General features: G+C 36.0%; 1 protein-coding gene across 2 annotated transcripts in view; it reads left to right on the forward strand.

The window, feature by feature from the left end:
• PLCL2 (phospholipase C like 2) overlaps positions 1-24,769 on the forward strand; it is a 111,782-nt gene that overhangs the window by 58,091 nt on the left and 28,922 nt on the right. For both annotated transcript variants that reach the window (XM_074900499.1, XM_074900498.1), the window contains exons 3-4: positions 3,636-6,122; positions 9,547-9,750. In XM_074900499.1, coding sequence (XP_074756600.1) covers positions 3,636-6,122; positions 9,547-9,750 — 2,691 coding nt within the window. The remainder of the gene's footprint in view (positions 1-3,635; positions 6,123-9,546; positions 9,751-24,769) is intronic.

Consider the following 24,769-nt stretch of genomic DNA (forward strand, 5'->3'; position numbering starts at 1 on the left):
CTGCTCAGGAATGATGTGTGTATCTCTCTGTTGAATTCAAGATTCTTGGTTGTCTCCACAATTCTGTTTTGTAGATAGTGCTGTCTTAGCCACACAACCATTTCTTTGTCAGTACCTTGAGAGGAATAAAAAAAAAAAAAGTTATCATCAAGATACTCTTCCCTTTTTGCTCTCCTAAGCTGTTTTCTCCAGCTGTCTCTGTCTCTTGATTGCCATAGATGTCAGCTGGGATTATTTCTGTTTTTTAAGCTGCTACTTTGCTTTCTGTTTCTACAAACTCCTGGATAAGTGAAACTGTGTTATCACTTGTAATGAATATTAGCAGAGTTCTGCAATAATTTTATCTACGGTCTGGTCTGTTTCTCAGAACTTCTTCCAAGTGACCTTGGATGTGATACACAGTTTTAGGAAATGTATTGATGAGGTGGGCATTCTGGTTTCAATGGTAAAGCCTTGTGAAGAACAGGCGGTCTTCAGGGGAAGCCCTGAGTTCTGATGACAATACCTATTATAATCTGAAGATTGCCATGGTCTTCATTGTGTGAGAGATCCTAGAATGGCTCTGAACGTTGTTTCAGCACAAAAATTGCAGCTTCAGCTGTGGACAGAGTAATGCATCTGCACTGTAGAGCCATTCTCACTTCGAGCATCTTTAACAGCATCAAGAACACTGCAAATCTCATGAATGCCAAGAAGTCACTCCTGTGTTTGTTCAGATACATAGTTTTCTGATGTATCAGCCTTTGGTTCAAGATAGAATTAAGGCCATGGGACACCTGATCCAGCTCATGAATGCCATCCCACTTGCAGGGTGAAATACTCCACTTCATGTAGCAGAATATATCTGCCTCCTTCTCCATACCAGACTATATCTCTGAGGCTCACAAACCTTTTTCATGCAGTTTGAGCATACTCGATGCAATTACATTCTCTGCTTATGAGTGAGAGTTTCTTTTCTATTTGTTTCAGACAAGTGGATAATTCTGGCCAGTGTCTTTGAGAAAATATCCTTTTAAGTTAATCTGTGTATGAATATTGATGGGGACCGCCATGTCTCTGTCAGGCTGGGGACTTGCACAGGCAATCTGGTAGCTCAGGATCTCTAGAGAAGCAAAAATTTATGGAGGGTGTTCTGGACCTCAGAGCTGTGTGAAACTCACAAGAGTATTTTAGAATTTGTCTTGGTGGTCATCACATTCAAACAGTGATATCTACCACCAGCAGGCTTTATATGAATAAGCCAAGTGCTATGATTGCTTTACCCTGCAGAAATGCAGAATACTGTTGAACTGGCTTCAAATTAATCTGGCAGGCAAGCAAAGTATCTTGCAGGTGGTAGCTTGAATTATTTCCCCGCATGTGTAAACTCCATTTCAGTCTTTAGGTAACTAGAGTTGGGAGTGGGGTTGCCTCAAGATGGACCTATTTACATCAGACAGCATCAAGAAATGGCAGATTTTTTAATTCCGTTGCCAGTCAGTGTCTTGCATGAGACACAGTCTTGACTGTAGAGAAGAGACCTTCTTTCTGTTTGGTAAACAGGGATCATGGTCAGGCAAGGTAATACTTCCCAGGCCTCAATTATTCTGGTGTCAGGAAGTTATCTGTCAGCTGTCTCTCACTGAAGAGTTCAGGAAATACATTCCCCTCCTAGATATGTGACTGAGAATTCTGGAGCATTAAGGGGTTTCAGCATGCTTCTTTTCAGGCCCTGAAGTACTGGACAGGAATGTCATTGTTCATTTCTGTGGGGCTGTACCTTGCCACTTTTTTAGGTTAGAAGATGTAGATAGGTAGCCAGACAAGAAGTTAGGCTTAAAATAAAACAAAAATATTTGTAAACAAAAATGATATTTATAATATTTTTTAAAATTAAGGAAATTTGCTTTTGTTTGAAAGCAATCCTTATGCCCAAACTACATGAGGTTCTCTCTCTTGAAGAGTCAACCCTGTGATATCCATTGCAGGTGTTAGATCTGGAGTTAGAAATAAAACAGTCCTCCATTGGGTTATTCACTTTTACTGGTCTCTTGAGAACTTGTGTAAAGCAAATTCTGCTGTCATTAAAGGTGCAAGAATCGTATGGTTGATTAATTTTCTCAAACACAGAACAGCAAATACTAAGTCTGCCTACTTTACTAGTAATTGTTTTCAATGAAAGCCTTTTCGGATGCTTACAAATTAAATTACAAAAGCAGAATTCTGCATTTTTAATTTAATGCAATTAAACATACAGCACATATGCCCTGAACTGGAAATGCATTCTGTAATGGATGGTTTTTATTTGAACATCTGTTCAGTGTAGCAGTCGTTAAAACTTTTCTTTCACTCTCCTTTCTGCCATATAAGCAATGCTGATTTGCACTGGAACACACTTCAAATGGAAAAATATGAGAGGAAAAATCAACATTCTTTTTTTATAAAACTGGAAAAGTAATTTTTTGAGCTGTGTTGGAATATAAGAACACTTCTCAACAGGGTATCTAACATATAAATATTTCATGGAAGTATTATTTCAGACTAAAAGTTAGCTTATCAAGACACATGACGCTTTTATAAAACAAAACACAGCATTTTTTCAATCTCAGAAAATGCAGATAATGAAAGCACACAGGTTTCTTGAATTCAGTTCTTTGTTGTCAAGTTGATTGTACTTAAGTCATCTGTTAGTGATTTCACTTTAATACAAACAGCAAACAGGCAGGTAAATTACATTATTTTTTCTTGGCGCCCCCCCCCCCCCCCCCCCCCTTTTTCTTTTTTTTTTTTTCCCATATGTCTTACATATCCAGTTTTTACCCAACCTTTTTCTAGAAAACTGAGACCTCTGGGTTATTTCATTGTTTTAAGAACAAAGGTGAATCACTTTTGCTTCTCTTCCTGACCAGCTCTTGCATTTTTCATTCAAGTTCCTTCTAACGAAGTTCCTTCTGCACCAGTCCAGTCACTTGTGTTTTGGTGTAGCTTCTTAAGACTAGTGTGGATGTTTTCCTAGTATAGGGGTGGGATGCACGTGTCAGTGCTCTGGGCAGTCCGTGGATGGGTGTAGTAGAGAAGGAAGCTGTGCCCAGTAAGTGCTGTTAACGTCTTGTATGCTTAGATTAGGACCATGTCCTATGAATTTTATGTGGTTAATTGTGTATTAATATTTCTCTGGTGTTCACAAGGATTCTGTCAGCATGATATTAAAGCATTATATTCTCTACTGAAAAAGTTCAGCAAGTATCTGTAGGGCTGTATAAGGATCAGAGAAAACCTTACTTCCTACTGCCTTGGCTGTAGAACCCATTATCTCTGTAAGTAGGTTATTACTGATAAAATAAAATGCATTTATACAGCATTATTATTTCATTAGCATTCAGAACTTGCTTTAGTTAATTTTGTGTTCGTGCAAAATAGAAAGGAAAAAAAGAAACCCTGGAAGATTACTTACAGACAAGAACAGATATTAAGCCATTATTAGTATTTTCATTTGTCGTGATTCCAGTAAGAATTTCCATCATACTGGTCATTGCACAGATGTTAGACCTTTTTGAACTACCATATGAACATTCAGCTTTAAATTGAAACCTATTTCAATGTTGAGCAAAATCATACTAATACATGTTTTCTTTTTCCCCCTCCTTGTTTACCAGGATGGTACAAAACAAAAGCGAGAACGGAAAAAGACTGTGTCGTTTAGCAGTATGCCAACTGAGAAAAAGATCAGCAGTGCAAGTGACTGTATAAATGCGATGGTTGAAGGCTCTGAGCTCAAAAAGATTCGATCGAACTCCAGGGTGTATCATCGATACTTTCTTTTAGATGCAGATATGCAGTCTCTACGCTGGGAACCTTCAAAAAAGGATTCTGAAAAAGCAAAGATTGATATTAAATCAATCAAAGAAGTAAGAACAGGAAAAAATACAGATATTTTTCGCAGCAATGGAATATATGACCAGATATCAGAAGACTGTGCGTTTTCAATTATATACGGAGAAAACTATGAGTCACTAGATCTTGTTGCTAACTCAGCAGACATTGCAAATATTTGGGTTACTGGCTTAAGATACCTGATTTCTTATGGAAAACATACTCTAGATATGATAGAAAGTACTCAAGATAATATGCGGACTTCATGGCTTTCACAAATGTTCAGTGAATCAGACGTAGATAATTTGGGACATATACCCTTGTGTAATGCTGTACAGTTTATAAAAGACTTAAATCCTGGTCTAAAAACTAATAAAATAGAACTAAAATTCAAGGAGTTACATAGATCCAAGGAAAAAACTGGTACAGAAGTAACAAAAGAAGAGTTTATTGAAGTTTTTCATGAGCTTTGTACCAGACCTGAAATCTATTTCCTGTTGGTTCAGTTTTCAAGCAATAAAGAATTCCTAGATACCAAGGACCTTATGATGTTTTTAGAAGCAGAACAGGGTATGGCACATGTCACAGAACAAATAAGCCTTGAAATTATTCAGAAATACGAGCCAGCCAAAGAGGGCCAGGAAAAGGGTTGTCTTTCTATAGATGGATTTACGAATTACCTTACTTCACCAGACTGCCACATATTTGATCCAGAACATAAAAAAGTTTGTCAAGATATGAAACAACCTTTGTCTCATTATTTTATAAATTCATCTCATAATACATACTTGATAGAGGATCAGTTTCGAGGCCCTTCTGACATCACAGGTTACATTCGTGCTCTTAAAATGGGTTGTCGGAGTGTTGAACTGGATGTATGGGATGGTCCAGATAATGAGCCTGTGATTTATACAGGGCATACAATGACATCACAGATTGTCTTCCGTAGTGTGATTGACATTATTAACAAGTATGCATTTTTTGCTTCAGAATACCCTCTTATTTTGTGTTTAGAAAATCATTGTTCTATTAAGCAGCAGAAAGTGATGGTACAACACATGAAGAAAATTTTGGGGGACAAACTACATACACAGTCTCCAAACATTGAAGAGTCTTATCTTCCATCACCGGAATCGCTTAAAGGGAAAATACTAATTAAAGCAAAGAAGCTTTCCTCTAATTGTTCTGGACTAGAGGGAGATGTTACAGACGAAGATGAAGGAGCAGAAATGTCACAGAGAGTGGGGAAAGAAGGGATAGAACAGCAAAACTCAATGATGGGGAAACGATTTCAGCTCTGCAAAGAACTCTCTGAGTTGGTAAGCATATGTAAATCAGTTCAGTTCAAAGAGTTTCAAGTTTCATTTCAGCTCCAGAAGTACTGGGAAGTGTGCTCGTTTAATGAAGTGCTTGCTAGCAAATACGCCAATGAAAACCCAGGAGACTTTGTAAATTATAACAAACGTTTTCTTGCGAGAGTTTTCCCTAGTCCTATGAGGATTGACTCTAGTAATATGAATCCCCAGGACTTTTGGAAATGTGGCTGTCAGATAGTAGCAATGAACTTTCAAACACCTGGCTTAATGATGGATCTTAACATTGGTTGGTTTCGACAAAATGGAAACTGTGGCTATGTCCTTCGTCCTGCTATCATGAGAGAAGAAGTATCCTTCTTTAGCGCAAATACGAAAGACACTGTGCCTGGAGTTTCACCTCAGCTGCTTCATATTAAAATCATTAGTGGGCAAAACTTTCCTAAACCCAAAGGATCAGGTGCCAAAGGTGATGTTGTGGATCCTTATGTCTATGTTGAAATACATGGAATCCCTGCTGACTGTGCAGAGCAAAGGACGAAAACTATGCATCAGAATGGGGATAATCCAATTTTTGATGAAAGCTTTGAATTTCAAATAAATTTACCAGAACTAGCTATGGTGCGTTTTGTAGTACTGGATGATGATTACATTGGGGATGAGTTTATCGGGCAATACACTATTCCCTTTGAGTGTCTACAGACTGGTTATCGGCACGTTCCTCTGCAGTCTTTAACTGGTGAAATTTTAGCACATGCTTCCTTGTTTGTGCATGTGGCCATTACTAATCGAAGGGGTGGTGGGAAACCTCATAAGCGGGGCCTCTCTGTGAGGAAGGGCAAGAAATCAAGGGAATATGCTTCTATGAGAACATTATGGATTAAAACAGTAGATGAAGTCTTCAAGAATGCTCTCCAACCCATTCGGGATGCCACGGATTTGAGAGAAAATATGCAGGTACAGTTTATACAATGAATTTATCAGTTATTATGTGTATTTTTGTATTATGATGTATATGGAATATATTTTTAAGAGTCTTGCTGCATTTTGTAAGTTACATGATTCGAGTTCATTGCTGAACAGCTTTAAAAATTAATTGTGTCAGAGCAGTCTTTGAGGTGATATTGTCTACTGAGGTAACCTTGGATGCATATGCGTATTTTGTTGAATGTGAACTGTAAATATGATGCCAGTGTTAGAACTTAAGCCTGTTGACTCATCCTGCATCTTTGATGGAATGTTACATATATGCTAGAGGAAAGTATGGCAATATTTTAGTTTCAGAAAATTAAGGTAAATAGAAACACAGGAGGAAGATAGAACTGATTGGAAAATGAGACTTTACTGCTTATTAGAAAACTTTGTGTACGTGAACGTATGTTTAGCATAGTTTCACTGAGGTTTTATTTTTTCCTCATTCCCAGATAGAAGGCAGTACTTTCAGAAAGACCATTTGCTTTTCATGATTCTTCCTAGCAACAATTTGTTAGAAATACATGGAATTAGCGCTAAGGTGTTAGAAGGCATCCTCTAGAAGAAATTATCTTACTTTAAAGGTCGCATGTGGTAAACACATTGAATTTCAGGAGAAAGTACAGGCCGAGGTGCTTGTTTTTGTGGAAGCCAAGAGATCCCACTTAAAAAATGTATTGTTTGGAGATTCCAGTAAAGATTCCAGGTAAATAAACCCTTACAGACATAGATTAAAGTGAGTTGTAAAGTCATGTTTTATTTAATAAAGCTTTTAACTATCTATAAACTTCTAATGGAATACTAGCAGTGATCAGTAAAGTTAAACATAGTAATTTCAAATTAAGTGACCTATTAAATCCTCTTATGTAATGTTGAGGGGAAACTGATTAAAGGAAATGTCTGAGACTTGATTCTGGATTTTAAAGGCACATCAGGGTAGTTAAATTTTCTTCGTAAATAATCTTATCTTGAAGAGATTTTAATAGTAATACAGTTTTAAAAGATTTTTTTTTTAAGATGAAAGAAGAAATTAGTACAGCATTATGAAGTTCTCCTATTGCACTTTGTATACAAAATTGCTATACCAAAAGACTATTAAAAAATATGGGGAAGTTATTTTGACTTGTGTTTCACATTATGGGCTACATATAAAGTGAACTTTACCTGTAGTTAAACCTGAGGGTTATAATTCTATCATATAAAGGATTTTGTATTTTAAGATATCTTTCAAGGAAGAGCTGAACCTAAAATTTGAGGAAACAGTGAAAACATACAGCTTTTTATAGCTACTTTAAACTCTTTACTGTGCATGCTGCAGTATTTTCCAGAAATGATATAATTGAAAACAGGCTCTACAGTATGGTTTCTTTGAACATGAGATATTAAAAGGTATTTTATATATTCTCTCAGTTTCAAAGTTGTCCTATCAACTAAATTCATCATTATGATCTCTCAAAGTGCTATCAAGAAGATATTTTAGATACATGAGGGAATATTAGTTTTGCGTAGCTTTACTGACAGATTATGTAATGTGCACAATTTAAACTCTGCGTAACTAAGGTTTTACAGCTAATAAGAGCAAACAAAGCACTCAAATATCAATTTGTATCAGGGATTGGGAGTTTTGTTTAATTTCTATAATACTTAAATTTTGTGTTATAAAGCATTACCATTTTTATGATACAGAAATAATGTCCACACAAGCCAGATTATAAAGAGCAAAGTTTTATTTTTTTAAAATGTAAGATAGAAGAAGAGAAAAAAAGAATGTGTGCAGCAGTGAGTTTAATGGTTTCTGTAAATCTGAATACAAATAACTAGCCTTTTTTCTTCCTTGTTAGGTACTTCATTACTGTGACAAAAGCTGATGTCATAAATTGTTACATATTAATCACTGATAAAAGTATAACTTGAGTGATTAAACTGGATGTGATGTTGCATGTTTAAACTGCTTGACAGTGTGAGGGATGGTGTCTGGATATAGTGTTGGAAGTCCAAAGGCAAGAGTTATAGCCATAGTTCTGTCTTGCTTGCCATTAGTTAATATATATGTTCCCTGGGTCCTCATTAACCTCTCTGTAGAATTGTTGTTCATAATGGCTTCCCATGATGTTTATCTCAAACAAAATTTTTGTGAATGGTCTTCCCAGGGTCTGTCTTTTCAGCTATGTAATTATTGTGTCACTAAGATGTAGTACAGTTAACAAAAGTAGTTTGTTTCCTGGACATTACTAGATGCTACTAAATATTTGCTTAAAGTACACTGTAAGTGACTGTAGTAGATGTAATTTAGTATTCACATATTTTGGTGTGAATATGTTATATATACATATTTTGAAGTCTACTTTGGGTATTTTGTCCCATAAAGGGACAGCAAATATTTCATGTTTGATTCTTCTTTGCATTAAGGTTGGCGTTATGTCTCTCTAAGAAGTTTGTCCACAAATGAGTGTTACTGTGCCCACAAGATGGAAAGTGGTTTTGGTTAAAATGAAAATCTGTGTCAGATACCCTGATTGGATAAGACATGAGAGAAAGGAGCACTGAGCACATTTGTAACTTAAATATACCATGTTTTTTTTGTTTTTGTTTCCTACAGGAACACAAACTCCAGACCTGCCATAGATCACCAGCTCCCACTTGGTACAAAAATCCTAAATTCATTACAGTGTTGAGAATATTCCCACCATGGAATTTCAGTGGCTACTTGGAGTCACACTGTATTTCTAATACTTCAAGTTTAAATGTATGGTTTTATATTCTACCATTTTGGATATAAAATACAACAATAATAAATTTTAGGGAAAGGTACAAAATTGGTATTTATCTTAAGTACCTTAAAAATTCACTTAAGTGTGATTCTGTGATAGGAATGACATCGATAGTGGAGTGCTGGATTTGTGAATCACACCAAATGGGAGCCAGCAGATCCACAGCACGTCTGGACTGTAGTTCAGGTATGTTTAAAGTTACAAATGGGCTGAATACCTCCTTCAGCTTTACTTTGCTTATTTAGGACATTCAGCACCTAATATTTTGTTTCACTTGGTGGCATTTTTAAAATTACTTTGAAATGTCTTGTAGATTTTTTCAAAATACATAACCAATATGCTTTAGAATTCATTTATTTTATGGTTAATTTTGGTAGTGATGAGAAACCAGATATACTTGTCCTAGATAGATTTTTTTTTCTTGTGGCAAGTATTGAATTCTGTTTGAATTTTTAATATTTTTGGTAAAATATATGTGTAATACTGGTTGATTTGGAAAACTGCTAGTTTTTCAGGGAAAATCTGTGGTAATTCCACATTATAGCTCATCTATAACAGTGAAGTATTTTATCCTGAAAGAATAAGACATTAAAATTCATATTTAACTGTAAAGGAAACTCTTTTTTTCCTTTTTGCAGAATGCAGTAGTTTCATTCAAAGAATTATGTGGCCTCTCTCCTGTAGCAAATCTTATGCAGTGCATTTTGGCAGTGTCTATGCGCTTGGTTGGGCCTGATAATACACCCTTGGTAGTAGTGAATCTCAATGATCAGTATCCGACTATGGAGCTCCAAGGGATTGTTCCAGAGGTCTTGAAAAAGATTGTAACAGCATATGACATGGTGAGTAGTCCTTTGTGGTTATTTTATATGCCATTTGAAAGACTTTCTTTTTATAATGTACAGTACCATGCCTGTTTTGAAAGGTCATTTTAACCTGTGACTTCCTATTTCATGCTTCATTACATGTACTTGAAACTTATTCCCATGAATGTACAGCAACTGATAGTGTTTTCATACTGAGTAAAACACAGATTAATGTACTGCATGCAAATACATAAGTGTTTGTACACTTGAGAAGGCAAAGTGATTATAATCAAGAGGATTTAGCCTGAAGAGGATGTATTAATTTATCTGTTTTGCAGTAACTTGAAACTTTTTGCATATCTGTAAACCTCTTACTTTAATTTGCTACTTTACATTTTCCACTTTGTGGAACTTTTGGCTTTGACTCAACACAGAATAGAAAATGTCAGGAACTGCTTTTAGGAATTGTAGTTTTATAAGCACCTTGAAGTGGTAAATTCTATACATGCTTTTCCTTTTGTTTTGCTGTGTCTTTCTTATAGATCTCATTTGATTAGGCATTTTTACATCTATAAGCAGCTATAATGTTAACTTCAGCCCTTATACTTCAGTAAGTATGTAAACTGTGTCTTTAGAGACTGGAAATTAAACATTTTGCAAGAAGGAAGGAAGAACTAATATACTGAGAAATACTGATTTACATCTGCCTTTGAGATGTCCTCCTTACTTTCACTGAAGTAATCTGGCACACAGTAATTGAGCTTTTATTTATTAATAATTTCTTTAATTTGATATATCATCTGACAGTAAGTAAACTTTTCAAAGACAATTTTACATTAATTTTGTGCACTAAAATGAGAAATCTTACCTGGCAGGATCAAGTCACTGCTTTAGAAACAGTTCTTACTATTTAAAGAAAGAAAATGAAGGAAAAGAAACCAGTAGCCCAGTTTCATATATATCTTTTAAACTGCTTTCTAAGGAAAAAATAGCTTTAGAATAATTCTATGCCAAAGTCCAAAAATCACTCATTGACAATTAACAATTTAGGTAGAGTTTATGTAGTTCAGTGATGATGTAAATGCAAAAGAATTTGATTAGAATGGTAGCACAGTTAGAAGGAGATGGTGGTATGTCCTCTTAGTGGCAGCTTATCGGATATCACTATAATTAGGATGCTAACAAGCTTGATTGTTGGGATTACACCTGTAACATTTATGTAATGAAGTTCTGTCTTGTTGATGGAGATGTCTTTACCTGCAGTTTGTTCTGATATGGTGATGCTGCTTGTTAGTTATTAAGCTATTCCAGATACTTAAAATCTTTTTGTAAGTCTGGACTAAATTTTTTGTTTGAACATCACTTAGATAGAGGTGACTCATGACTCCAGAAATCTTTACAATCCAAGTTTGTTTTTCTCTTTGTCTCACACATACATTTTTTTCCCCGCATATTGTAGTCTACACATGATTTGAATATTTGTGTACTTTAGAAATCTATACTTTATTTGCATATGGAAGAATAATAGCATATTTATTAAGTGGCATGTTCAAAGCATTTTTATATCTCCTCTTCCTTAAAGACTGAATTTCAAGCAAAGATGGAGTATGGTAGTGCTTCTAGCTCTAAATGATATTGAAGATAAGTAAAAATCAAGATGATTTTCATCGAGTAAAACTTACAAATTAAAATAATGAGATGTGTTTCAATTTGTGAAGCTTTGGTCTTGCCAATACTCCATCCAGTTTGACAACAGGTTTTAAACAATTAAAATCTCTAGGGTATTCTACAAAATCAAATCAACCATGGGAGCCATACTGACAGCTCTTGTTTCTGAAATCACACTGTGAAACAGTGGGAGACGTCCATACCATCCTTTCCTCAAGGAGAGGAGAAGAGATGTGAAGCTATTTAGCTCACATACTGATATTTGCTATAGTGGCAGATGTTTAGAATCTGATACTGTCACTGATAGTGTTCTTTTTGTGTGTCTTTGGTGTAAATTAATACAGTGAGCCCTCAAAATGACACATTTTATCTCAGTGGTTGGTTTTGACTTGGGGATTTTTTTGACATGATTGATTAACAGGTGGGTGTAAAATTCAGCTTAATAATGATAAACCTTATCCAGAATTAAGAAAGGGTACATGTACTGTCAGATGATTACCTACTTCTCTTTATTTTCTGCTGGCTTAGGCCTCAGTATAGTTCAAAAATATATAACTATGTTCTTCCAATGTGTCAAGTACTGTAAGTATGAAATCATGTTGATAACAGAGTTAGATGTTTATTAAATAATCCTTCGTTAGTACCATAAATGCATAGGCTGTCATTACCCTGTGTGCATTCTTAATGTAGCACACATAATGATATCTCAAAGTACTGCTGTTTCAGGATCACAATGTTTTTGGCTAATGAAGGGCTTCTTACTTGTCAGAAATACTTTCCTTTTTATAAAATGATAATAAGCATAGCAATATTTAGCCAAAATTTTTAATTATTCAGAATTTGTTTACATTGGGAGCGCTTTGAAGGACTCATCATTGCTCTGTAAAGTGAGAAAGGATGTAAGATCTTTACAGTGGGACAATTCAGTCTGCATTGAAATAATTACAAAAGAGTGCAGGGCTGCAGGGGCACACTGAAAGGTGAGAATATCTTCAGCATAGCACAGGTACATATATTTTTTAAAGAAACAGTGAGACAAATGATAAATTAATTAGCATATCACTAGATACTTGGGTTTTTTACATGTAAACAAATAACACATAATGCTTGCTTAAATTGTTACCATTCACTGCTACATTAATGGAGGAGGTATAACTGATAAAGGCTAGTACTATTCATGTGTTAAAATATTGTGGGTTTGAATTTAATGAGTAATTTGTTACCAGCATTATTGGAACCAGAAGTTTACCCAGGAAATAAAAGGATCTTTTGCTTTTATCCATGTTATAGGAGCTGGGTGTCTTTTCAGAATAGTGAAAAACAAATAGAACTAGGAATTTTTGAGAAAGACAGAATTTTAAGCTGTGTATTTTTCTATTTTTCTTCATGCTCCTGAGTATTTTTCACCCTAACACCTTTTCACTGTTTAACAATGTTTTATTTTTCCCTCTCATTCATGAACTTCAGCTTCCTTTATGTGATACTTCAGCATGCACTCTGTTGGTGTCATCACACCCATCACTGATCAGTGCTGCAGACTGAAGCTTGGAGTTAAGGCAAGTGCCTCTTCCACACCATTGCATGTTTATTTTTAAATGTCTTATAACATTTAAGATAAAAAGTAAGTAAACCTTAAAAAGTTATTCTCTGGCAAGAGAAAAAAAAAAATATCCTAAGTCTGCAGCATTATTCAGTGATGAGTATAATACACTGCAAAGGTATGCTAGAGGACCATACAAATGAAGCCAGATATTGTTGAGAACTTGACTGTCTCTGTCTGCCCTTAGTGGAGGATCAAAGTGTCCCATCTGATAAAGACAGAGGTGCAAGCAGGCATTTACTTCTAAGAGGAAAGCTAACACAGAAAAGGCAGAGAACTATACTTGTGTGCAAGAAGATAAAGTAATGTTGCTACAATAATTAGGATTAAATGTTATTAAATCCTAATTAGATAATGCTGCTGGATCCATTTTTTCACAGTTTCTGGTGGTGTGTTTGTTTTTTTAATTCAACATATCTTTAGACTACAGTATAGGAGGTCTGTATTTGATTCAAATGAAATCAAATAAGATTGATCGATTTTGTATACACACCCTAGGGATAGGCTCAAGAGTAGGGCTGTGTTTATTGATGGTGGGGGTTGTGAGATGATGAAAATGAGAGGTATTAAAATACAGCAAAGCTAGTTAACTGTAAGACATCATATGATTGGTGATAAGTAGCTCTATAGTAAGCTTAAATCTGTTTATCTTATTGTTGGCTCATTTCAACTACTGACTCAATACAGCAGATTTCATATGCAATCACGTGGAAATTAACTTCATGTTATTAGCAGATCTGTTTTGAGTTATGCTTAGCTCATAAAATCTGTATTAGTTACCTTGTTGTTGATGTAGGTCCTTGGTTATGGTTACTTTGCAAATACGGTAAGAGGGTTTTCCGTCATTCTGTGGTGGTTATAGAATTGTATCTTGAGAGAACAAGTAGCTGAAGACTTTTCTACTTCATCTCAGCTTACTAATGTGTCAGAGTTACTTGATTGAGAAACCTTTGTTCCACAAATCACCCTTCAAGGTTGCAAACTTTTGGGGTAACCAAAAAATACTAGATCCAGTGCTGGTAATTACCAGTTTATCTCCTAAAACTGAGTGAATATGTTACTTTAACTCTTGCATAACTTTCTTTTGATCTAAATACTCAAGTTTCTGATTGTGGCAGAGAAGGCTGAGTTCAAGATGGTCAGCAATCTTCTGTAATCAAACTCAGTCTTTGGATCTCTGGTGTTTTTACATCATGTGATAACATCTGACTGCTGTCTGCTTTGTGTACCTGAAGAAAATCTGGATTTTTCCATCTGGTACCTTTTCTGAGAAATACATGACTGGCATAGACTGTGTTAGCTGTGTTCTGTTTCCTGAGTGGTTCAGAATTTTGTTCTTGAGCCCATGGGTCTTCTGGAGTCCAGCTCCAGGGTGTCCCATGGTACAGTTTAACTCTTATTATCATCTGGCTTATAAAACAAAGAATTTAGGCCTTGCACAGAAGATTGAAAAGCTATTATTCCTTGCTTTTTTATCTGAGCATAGTTACATAAAAATAAGGAGCCTTGTTAAAACAAGAAGTTAAGTGAAGTATCCAAAAGGACAGACATCATAGACACTCTAAAGATATGACACACAGAACTTGAAGTAAATATGTACCATTTATCAAAAAACACTTGAGAAGGACAAAAAGAAGGCAGTACTGTTCAAAAGAGGATGATATCTTCCAAAAACCTGAAGTCACCTGCAAATGAGGAAGATAGGATAGATATTTAACCCTGCTATGGTTAGATAAAAAATACAAGAAAGCCGACATTGAAGAATTGCCGGAACAACCTGCACAGACTTAAAAATAATAGTAACCTATTTTCTGAAAACACCAGAAACAGGAAGCCTGTCAAAAAGTGTGTATGACTACTAGTTGACCAAGTATAAAGGAACGCCCCAGGAAAAGAAAGAAAGCCACAACACTAAATCAGTTTTTGCATCTGTTTACTTGGGGAGATTAAGGATTCACATGAAACACTTATCTGTGAAGGACTTACTGAAGAATCCATCTCTAACTGAAATGCCAATAGAAGATACTACCCAGGAAAGGCGAAATGACTGAGAAAAATTACCAGCAAGAGGTGATATTCATTCAAGGGTTCTGAAAAATCTCAAGAGTTGATATACCCAAACTGCTAATTGTTGTGTGTATCCTCTCACTTAAAACTGACTATCAAAGTTGTTAGTGTGGTGCCAGTGTTTTAAGAGGTTTCCAGGGAAGATCATGAAATTACAGATCAGACAGGCTGACAGCTGTACTGTGAAAATGGGTAAAAACTGTTTTGAAGAAGAGAATTAGAGGAAACATGGGGAAACATGTCGTGTTGGGGAAGAGTCAATACAGCTTTTATAAAGTGAAGGGCTCATTAATCTCTTGGAGTTCTTTGAAGTCAAGAAGCATGTAGACACGGAAGATTAGTCTGGTTGGATTTTCCAAAAGCATTTGACAAAGTCCCTTTTCAGATGCTCATACTGAAATGAAGTTACTGTTAAATTTTTAGCTTTTAAAAATCTTAGCTTTTCTCTAATAGCTGGAGTAAATGTTGAACTTAACCTGGTGTTCCAACAGGAAAAGAACTGTTAAAGACAGTTACTTGTGTTGATTTTTGCATTAGGGTATGTTCTTCCAGTAAGTGGATTAGATATAATAGGTATAACTCCAAAAACTTTGATCTAGCTAAAATAGCTAAGTACTCTGGAAGATTTATGACTTAATGATGCACCAAGATTTGCAAAGATCATCCAGGTGTGAGGTATATGGGTGCTTAGAGTTTAAACTCGGTCTCAGTGATGGACTGTTACAATGTGTGTTAAAACAATAAGTTTCAGAGTTGGCAATATAAATACAATATTTAAATCCCGGTAATACACACTGTCTCATTATTTCTGTTACTGCCTCTGGCTTTGTACAGTATGTTTACTTTCATTATCAAGTCTCTGCAGAGTTAGAAGTGTCTTTATTTAGATAATAAATGTATACAGTTCACTAATGAAGAGATCTAAGGGAAAACACACAATTCAGTGCAGTTTAGTATTGCAAATAGGCCAGGTAATGGTTTTTGCAGTGTTTAATAAATTATAATAATTGTAGATCCTGGTTTCTGATATGAATTTAAATAGTTACTCATTGTTAGTCTGTCACAAAAAGTGATGGAAAACAAAGTATTGATGGAAATATAGTGAGTAGCTTGAGCAGTTTCTTCAAAAAGGGTTGTGTTGCTTATTATCAGCTTTTATTTTCCTGTTTTGTAACAGGACAGTAATTCTAAACTGAAGGCTGCAATTATGATTCCAAAAACAGAGCTGCAGATGATAACCTCAGTTTATGTTGGGTTTTCAGTCCACAAGGGCAGAAACAAACATCTAATTTTGGGTATTTCAGATTCCAGTGCCAATTGTTGTAAAGTATGAGCTGTTTTACATTGGTTGAAGAGCTCTAATAATGACAACTTGATGCTTCTGGGATGTTAAAATTTCTTAATTTTTTATTAAGAGCATGAACAGTGAAGATTTTTGTATCCTTTTACTAATCCCATTATGGCTAATGACTGACTCACAGTATTCATGAGCATAAAATAGTATGACTATTTAGGAAGAGGAGTTAATCTAGCTTACTGTCCTATTTCTAATGTAGTCCAATGGAATGTTTATGGAATAGCATAAGAATATGTCAGGTGCATAGCTGCTTCTCTTAAATGTACTCCATATTTCCAATAGTAGTTCTCTTTTTCTTTCCCAATAAATTCTTAATCTTCTGTTTGTCTTTTTACTCCTGTGTGAAAAAAATGTGGTTATTGGAACTGTTACTGACAGTTTTAGTTTTAAAAATAACACTGCCTATTAATTTTTTCACAAGGTTGATAAATTTCTCCTTCTCTTTACAGATATAGGATATTTTCCTTTCACATATATGTGCTTCTGTATTGTCCACTTTTTATGTAGTGTTTTCATTCTATCAGCTTTAGTTTAGAAATTATGAAATATCATTTTGCTGTAACAGTCTGACTGTCAGGAAAGGAGAAATGACTGTTGGATTTAAAAGGATTTAATGTCATTGTGGGCATAGTTTAGAAGAGAGCTGCTGATTATTTTATTTACTCTGTCTTCAACCTAGTCTTTCTCAAATACTTTACTCAAGAAAGAATATAAAACCTTTTAATGGAGAACTTGTGGACTGTTTGTTCCTTTGGTAATGGTAAATTTTCTTGAACTGTGAGGAATCTAATTCATTTTGGGATACTGCAGAATTAAGAACAGAGGATGTCCTATTTTCTTTTGGGCCTACAAAAAGTAGTTTTTATAAGGGGATTTCATCTCTTATGCTCCTGCACTGCATCGTGGCATAATCTTAGCTTGCTTCTTTCTGAAGACAAAAGAAACCTGTTCCATGTATGTGTTTCCTGGAATATAAGACATCTCAAAAAGAGGTGAGAGAGAAAAGGAAGGCTGAAAAAGTGAAATTATGAGGCTGTTCCTCTGTTTCTCCCACTTATGGAGATAAACTGCCACTGTCAATTAGTTACAGCGTTATGATTATATCATAATATGCCAGTGAGTTCAGGAAGCATAATGGAAATTTCCTCTGCATTTGTTTCAGAAGAGGACAGTGTTCTAAAGTCTAAAGGGAAACATAATACTTAATGATATCATAATATATGATATATGTTATGGTCAAGGGAAGTGATCTTTCCCCTCTGCTCAGCACTGGTGGGGCCACACCTGGAGTACTGTGTCCAGTTCTGGGCTCCCCAGTACAAAAGAGACATGGATATACTGGAGAGAGTCCTACAAAGATCCACTAAGGTGATAAAGGGATTGAAGCGTCTCTCCTCTGAGGAGAGGCTGAGAGAGCTGGGACTGTTCAGTCTGGAGAAGGTCTGAGCGGGGAATCTCGTCAATGTATATAAGTGCCTGAAGGGAGGGTGCAAAGAGGACAGAGACAGGCTCTTCTCAGTGGTGCTGAGCGACAGGAGAAGAGGCACAAAATGAAACAGGAGGCTCTGTTTTTGTTTCTCTGTCACTTTTTGACTGTGGGGGTGACTGAGCGTGGGGACAGGTTGCCCAGAGAGTTTGTGGAGTCTCCACTTTTGGAGGTACTCAATAGCCATCTGGACATGGTCCTGGGCAACCTACTCTAGCTGGCCCTGCTTGAGCAGGGGGTATTGGGCCAAATGACCTTCTGAGGTCCCTTACAAACTCAGTGACTCTCTTTCTGTGCTAAATTTATTTCCTTGCAGAGTTGGAGAAACAATTTCAAATTTGGACATCCTTGTTTACATAGAAGCATTGAGGTTGGAAAACACCTCTGGAGATCATCTAGTCCAGCTGCCTTGCTCAAAGCAGGATTAGATAGAGCAGGTTGCACAAGTCTGTGTCCAGTTGGGTATTGATATCCCCAAGGATGGAGACTCCACAACCTCTCTGGGCAAGCTCTTCCAGTGTTGGACCACCCAAGATCCCCACTGAGCCTTCTCTGCTCCAGGCTGAACGGTCCCAGCTCTCTCAGTCTCTCTTCATGTGAAAGATGCTCCAGTCCGTTCATGAATCATCTCTGTGGCCCTTGCTGGACCCTCACCAATACGTCTGTGTGTCTCTTGTACCTGGGAGTCCAGACCTGTGTGCAGCACTGCAGGTGTGACCTTGCCGCAACTTCTGGTCCACCAGGACACCCAGGTCCTTTTCTCTGAAGCTGCTTTCCAGCCACTCAGCCTCCAGCCTGCACTGGGGCATGCATGTGGTCATTCCTCTCCAGGTCCGGGACTCGGCACTTCCCTTTGCTGAACCCTTTTCATGGGGTTCCCGTCAGCCTGCTTACCCAGTTTGTCAAAATCCGTCTGAGTAGCAGCACAACTGCCTGCCGTTTCCAACCTCCTCCAAGCTTTGTATCTTCTGTCAACTTGGTGAGGATGCACTTTGCCCCATCATCCAGGTGATAAATGAAAATGTTTAAACAGTAGTAGTGCCAGGATCAACCCCTGGGCCACACCACCAGTTACTGTCCCCTAGGTGGACTCCACGCTGCTGATCGCAATGCTTTGAGCCTGGCTGGTCAGCTAGTTTTCAGCCCACCTCACTGCCTGCTCACCTGGCCTCTATTTCCTTCCTTAGTTTGTCTGTGAGGATGTTACAGTGTTGAAAGCCTCAGTAAAGTCAAAATAAAGAGCACCTGCTGCTTTCTCCTCCTCTGTCAAGACAGTCACCTCACTGTAGAAGGCTGTCAGTCTGGTTAAGCCTCATTTCCCCTTTGTAAATCCATGTTCACTTTCTCCAGTCACCTTCTTGTCCTTCATGTCTTTGGAAATGGTTTCCAAGAGGATTTACTCCACTGCCTTCCCAGAGATTGAAGTGAGCCTGATTGGCCTGTAGTTCCTTGGTCCTCCTTCTTACTCCTGTAGATAGGAGTGAAATTTGTTTTCTTCTGGTCCTCGGGAACATCCTCTGATTGCCATCACCTGTCAGAGATAACTGAGAATTACCTTGCAGTGATATCAGTCTGCCCCCTTGGGATTCATGGGTACATCTCACATAAATGTCTCAGTGTTAGGTGAAATTGTCATTAAGCAAGGCTCAGTGTATCTGTTGCAAAATCAACACCTTGTTTACATAACATGAATTAATTGTTGAACTGTCTCTGGTCTTTCTGTGTTAATTTCTAATATTTCTCTGGCATTTGAAGAAAAACTTTAAAAGAAAAATAATAAAAATCTTTTCTACTGGGACCTTTGCAGGTTTTTTCCTGTCTTGTCAGTAGTTGTCATCACATAGTCGTAATCTCTTAAAACTGTTCAGCTATCTTTTTTCAGTTATCTTTTCCATGCAACTTAGCGAGGTATTCTTCAGATATTTTAAAACTCTGCTAAGAAGTCTTTTGGAAGAATGTAACTTGAACCTGGGACAGAGAAAAGTATATTGTCTCTTCTGTTAAAGATGCTATTTTGCAATCACTTCAACATATTTCTTTGCTGTATATCACCCCTATTTGGACTTGAGGACTTTTTACTCTTGAAGACTGAGTAACACTGATCTAGTGGTCCTAGCAGTCTCAAGGGTGGTAGGTGTATGGTTTTTATCACTGCTTACTGACTTTTGAACTGAGCTTAGTAACATGAACATGAGTCACCTACTTTTTAGAAGTCCACTTCTGTTGTTAGTGGTGGTGCTGGTTAAAAGTTGGATGTTTCAGAATGCTTTCAGTATGGTGTCCAAACTGTTAGAATAATTTGAGTTCTGAGGTTTAATACGAGTTTAGAATCTGATTTTCTAGTCATTTCCTTCCTGACTGCTTTAACACCATTTTTCTCCAGCAGAAAATCAAAGGCAGTATATATGGTTCAAAACAATCTTTATGCAACTTCAAAGCAAGCTGACCATGGCAGTTGTCACTGACGGAACTATGAACAATTCTGTTGCTTGTTCCAGTGCCACAACAAAAATGCCTTCTGGTGCATTGACATGAAATACTGGACTTACTGGATACAGTTTATACATATATTTAATTAGAACTGACCATATTTTGTTTGAGTTCCCAGTACATATAATCGTTCTTAAGAACAGGAGTGTTTATCTGCTGTCCTTACCAGAGTTCCTTTCATTCCTGTTATTGCCTGGGGCAATGGTAGTAACTTCTGACCCTCTGCAGGTCACACACATCTTTTGAAATGGTGCAGGTTCCATTAGCAGTTTATATATTGTAGTTTGGGATGCCCTGTGTTTGGTTTCCTTTTTTATGAAGTGCTATTTGCTATTGGTGCTATTAGTACTATTCTGGATTTAATAAAATGTCTGGAAAATGCAAATTACATTTTTATTACTACTGTTAAGAGCAGCTTGGCCACTGAATACTAAACTGTTTTCAGAAATGGTGTAGTTTGTGGTTTCAGAATTATATCTAATATTCTGAGATTTGAGATGAGAGGAGAATGTGAGCAGCAATTTTGTGGAGAGAGCCATTTTAATAAAGATTTGGTTTATACCTACTGTAAGTATGGTTTCAATTTTACGGTTGGAATTTACGTCTGACGGTATTGGCAGCACATATTCACAGATTTCAAAATGTAAACGTGTAGTGTGCTTTACTTGTTAAAAACAAAGTTCATCCTTGGTGCTGCAACTCTGTCAGTGAAGGTATTTTCTCTCTCTTGAGTTCCATCAGCCAGACACAGTTTATTATTGGCTGGTTTTTCCATTTTAAAATGCAGGTGATGTCTCTTGGTGTGCTACCAACCAGTTCCACATACAGGGGAATTAATAAATCCTGGGATTTTTTAAAGCTTTTTTCACAAGGTCTGTGTTCTTTGTTAAATGTGATGTTAAAAATATTTAGGGTTGAGTTCAATTTACATCTGTTCCCTAAATTGTGGGCATAAACAGAGTGTTCTGTCTTCTACCAGAAGACCTGTCTTTGTGAGCCTAGAAATACATGCTCGTCTCAAATACATGCATGTGAGCACTTATATATGTGCATAGACATACAAAGCGTTCATAGCACTTTTCTCTTTCATAAAAGAACAAGAAAACAGACTTAACAGAGCTTTGCAATATAAAAAATAAGCCTAAAGGGTAGTCTAGACGTATATGATTTTAAAAATTTTCGGTAACTGTCTGTCTTAATGAGAGACTTCTGTTTTATTGAGAAAGAGGATAGATATATTTTTTAAGTATATGACTTTTTCATTTGGTTTATGAAGACACAGTCACATAAGTAGTCAATGGTAGTGTTAGCAACACAGTTCCATCAGTTCGAAGCAAGAATTGTTTTGATTTCTAACCATTGTCATCATGCTTTTTAAGGCAGAGACAATATATAATAATACAAGTCTCTAATCCTCACTGAAAACTCTGTACTGATAATTTAATGTTTATTTCTAAAACCCCATAAGAATTATGTATTTTTTTACATCTTTCTTGACATTTGTCCTTTTATTAGAAATACTCACCGTTTTCCTGATAACTAGGTAAAATGGTTGCATGATCTAACAAATAGACAAGTGATCTATTGACAAATAGATCAAGCTGTCAGCCTGGCCTCTGCAAAAATGCGATGTCTTCAAGGCTCATGAAGCATACCATTCTGCATTTCCCATTTTTCATTGAGGAAAAAAAAAAAAAAGCAGGGGGAAGATAGTCCAGTATGTAGTGAGATTGGGGGGGGTTGGGAAGGCAGGAATTTAAGGGAGAGTTGAAACAATTCCAGCATGTTACACGTTCTGTATTTAAAATATATTTGTTGGCTATTTTGAATCTTTACTTCCAGAAAAAATAACATAGGTTAGAGATGGGAATTATATAGTAAAATATTTGCTAGAAAGTATAGCTATTAAACTTTATATAGTATGATTTTTTCTTGAATAGCATGGGTAATTTGCAATACATTTTTAATGATCAGCTGGTAATCGGTTGTTCCCTATTAGAATTTGTTTGTATATCTCTTTCCAGTTTTGTCACTAATAATACTCTCAAAGTTGGCTGTGGTTGGCAAATACCTGCTTATTGATTGGCTTGTTCAGTGTAGACTAGTCTAATATATACTTGACTCTACTTGATCTTTCTGCTCAATTTACACAGTTAATCTGCCTTTAGAATTTCATTCTGCTGCAGTCATACTGGTTTTCACACTGAAACTCCTGCTGACTCATAATTTTCTACTTCGCTTTTATACCACACGCACGCATACATGCAAGTATCATTTGGATCAGGCTAATTTTCTTTTTAGATATAACCATTTGTACTCAGTTGTTCCATATGCTGTGTCTACCAGTAGTCTTTCAGTCTCTGTTAATATCTACATGAATGTTTTTGTGATGTTATAATTTTGTCTTGAACACCAGAAAGAATTTATATGTTCAAACACTACATAAGAGTCATTTAACAAATAGCTGAATACATACTAAAAGGTGACTGCATGGTGAAGAGCAATACAAGACTGAAATTATAATGAACTAATACTATTACTTTATTAATCAAACACAACTAAAAGGTGAAAGCTGCTCATGCACGCAGTATAGTGCTCAATTATTTCCTTAGTGAAGGACATCAACAAAATTGGGGTGTAGCGTAATACTGATTGAATGGTAGTGGCAATCAACCACTGAATTATAGCTCAGACAATTTTGCTTTGTGGTGCTGTTAATCTTAAATACAGCTTTGTATGTATTTTACAGTCCAAAGTTAAAGAAAGTAACTGTTACTGGCCCTGGTAATATAAAAATTGATATTAGAATGATTTCTGTCACATGAAATGCATTGACATTTTTTTTCAAAAGTTGCAAAGGTGGTGTTGCTTTTGATCTGGGAGTATTTAGGCAAAGCAACTTTCCATACCAAAACTGAAATTTATTATAAATTATAAAATATGTAATAATATAACATTATTCTAAATTCTTCTTCAATGTTAGCCTTGTTGTGATGAAAGAGCCATAATACAGCCATTAGTTTAATTTCTTTTCAGCTGCAGAACTAGTGCAACTTTCTTATTTTGTCAATACAGAAGGTAAATAAAGAAGCAGTCATGTAAGCATTTTTTATTAATCTTTGAATTCTCATATCTGAAAATCAGTGCAGTGTCTCAGTAAGTTTTCTAATCTGCTAAGACTTGTTCTCTACTATTTCTGCATTATCAGATGTGCATGTAGAATGTATTGTATGAAGGAAGCAGAGCAGACAGAGATGTTCTGTGTCTGAAAAGGACATAACTGTGATGACTTAGAAATTAGGTTATTATACACATGGGGTCAGGAACACAGAATAGACTAACACAGGGCAGTTGCAGTATTTCATACAGTTCCTCCAGAACAAATACCTTGAATAGGCAGCACAATTGGTTTCTCTCTCCTATGAACTCCAGTCAAAAGGGTTCTTGGGTGAGAGGATTCTTATTAGCCTTTATTATTGTTTATTAGCATCCCGACAAAACAAGAGCCATACATGCTCAACATTTCATTTTTCAAGGTGATTTTCAGTACCTCAGTGGAGGATGCTTTACAATATCCTTTCAGCTAGTTAGCAAAATAACATCAGTTATTGGAAGTATATTTGTAATTCAAGTCAATTGTGTTTTGACTTTCTTCATTTAAGTGTATTACAGAAGCAGATGTGTTACATGACACATATTGAAACAGGTAAAAACCTTGTCTTTCAAGCAAAATTATAGTGGCTTTATTTCAATTTCTGAATACTTTTTTAAAGACCAAATAGTAATGAAACATAGTGAAATGCAGCTTTCTCCTTGACGCATCAGGCATAGTCAGTTTGCAATGCTCCCTATAGAAGCCTACCTGAATGAAATACAGTATTATCTTATTTAGGTATGCTTCTCTTCAAAATACTTGTCATCAATTTATTACATCTAATTATTAATTGACAATTCTATTTATAGGCGTTTTTTGCTTGAATGAATAGTGATACTTACATTCAAAGAACAATCCGGTTAAAAATGGGTATTGCAGTTTAGCAACCTGATCAAGTTATTTTTTTTCTCATTTATTATAATTTGATTTTTTTTTTTTTAAACTAACAGTATAAATCAGGGTAAACAGATACTTTAAGATTATGTAGAGGTTAATCAGGATGTGAAGATTAAATTAAATTATGCAGTACAATGACCTCTACATACTTTAAAGTTGCTTGTTCATAGATGGTTTATATGTAGCAAAAACATGGAATTGCAGGTTTTGCATAATTTTCTTTATAATTTTCAATTGTAGTTATAGAAGGAGAACTAGAATTATTTTTGAACTTTGTAATTTACATAAAGCAGATTTTTGTGTAGCTAGAAATAAAAGAAGTCTGTAGAGCAGTTT

Source organism: Athene noctua, chromosome 2 (genome assembly GCF_965140245.1).
Source record: "Athene noctua chromosome 2, bAthNoc1.hap1.1, whole genome shotgun sequence".
In the NCBI taxonomy this organism is placed as follows: domain Eukaryota; kingdom Metazoa; phylum Chordata; class Aves; order Strigiformes; family Strigidae; genus Athene; species Athene noctua.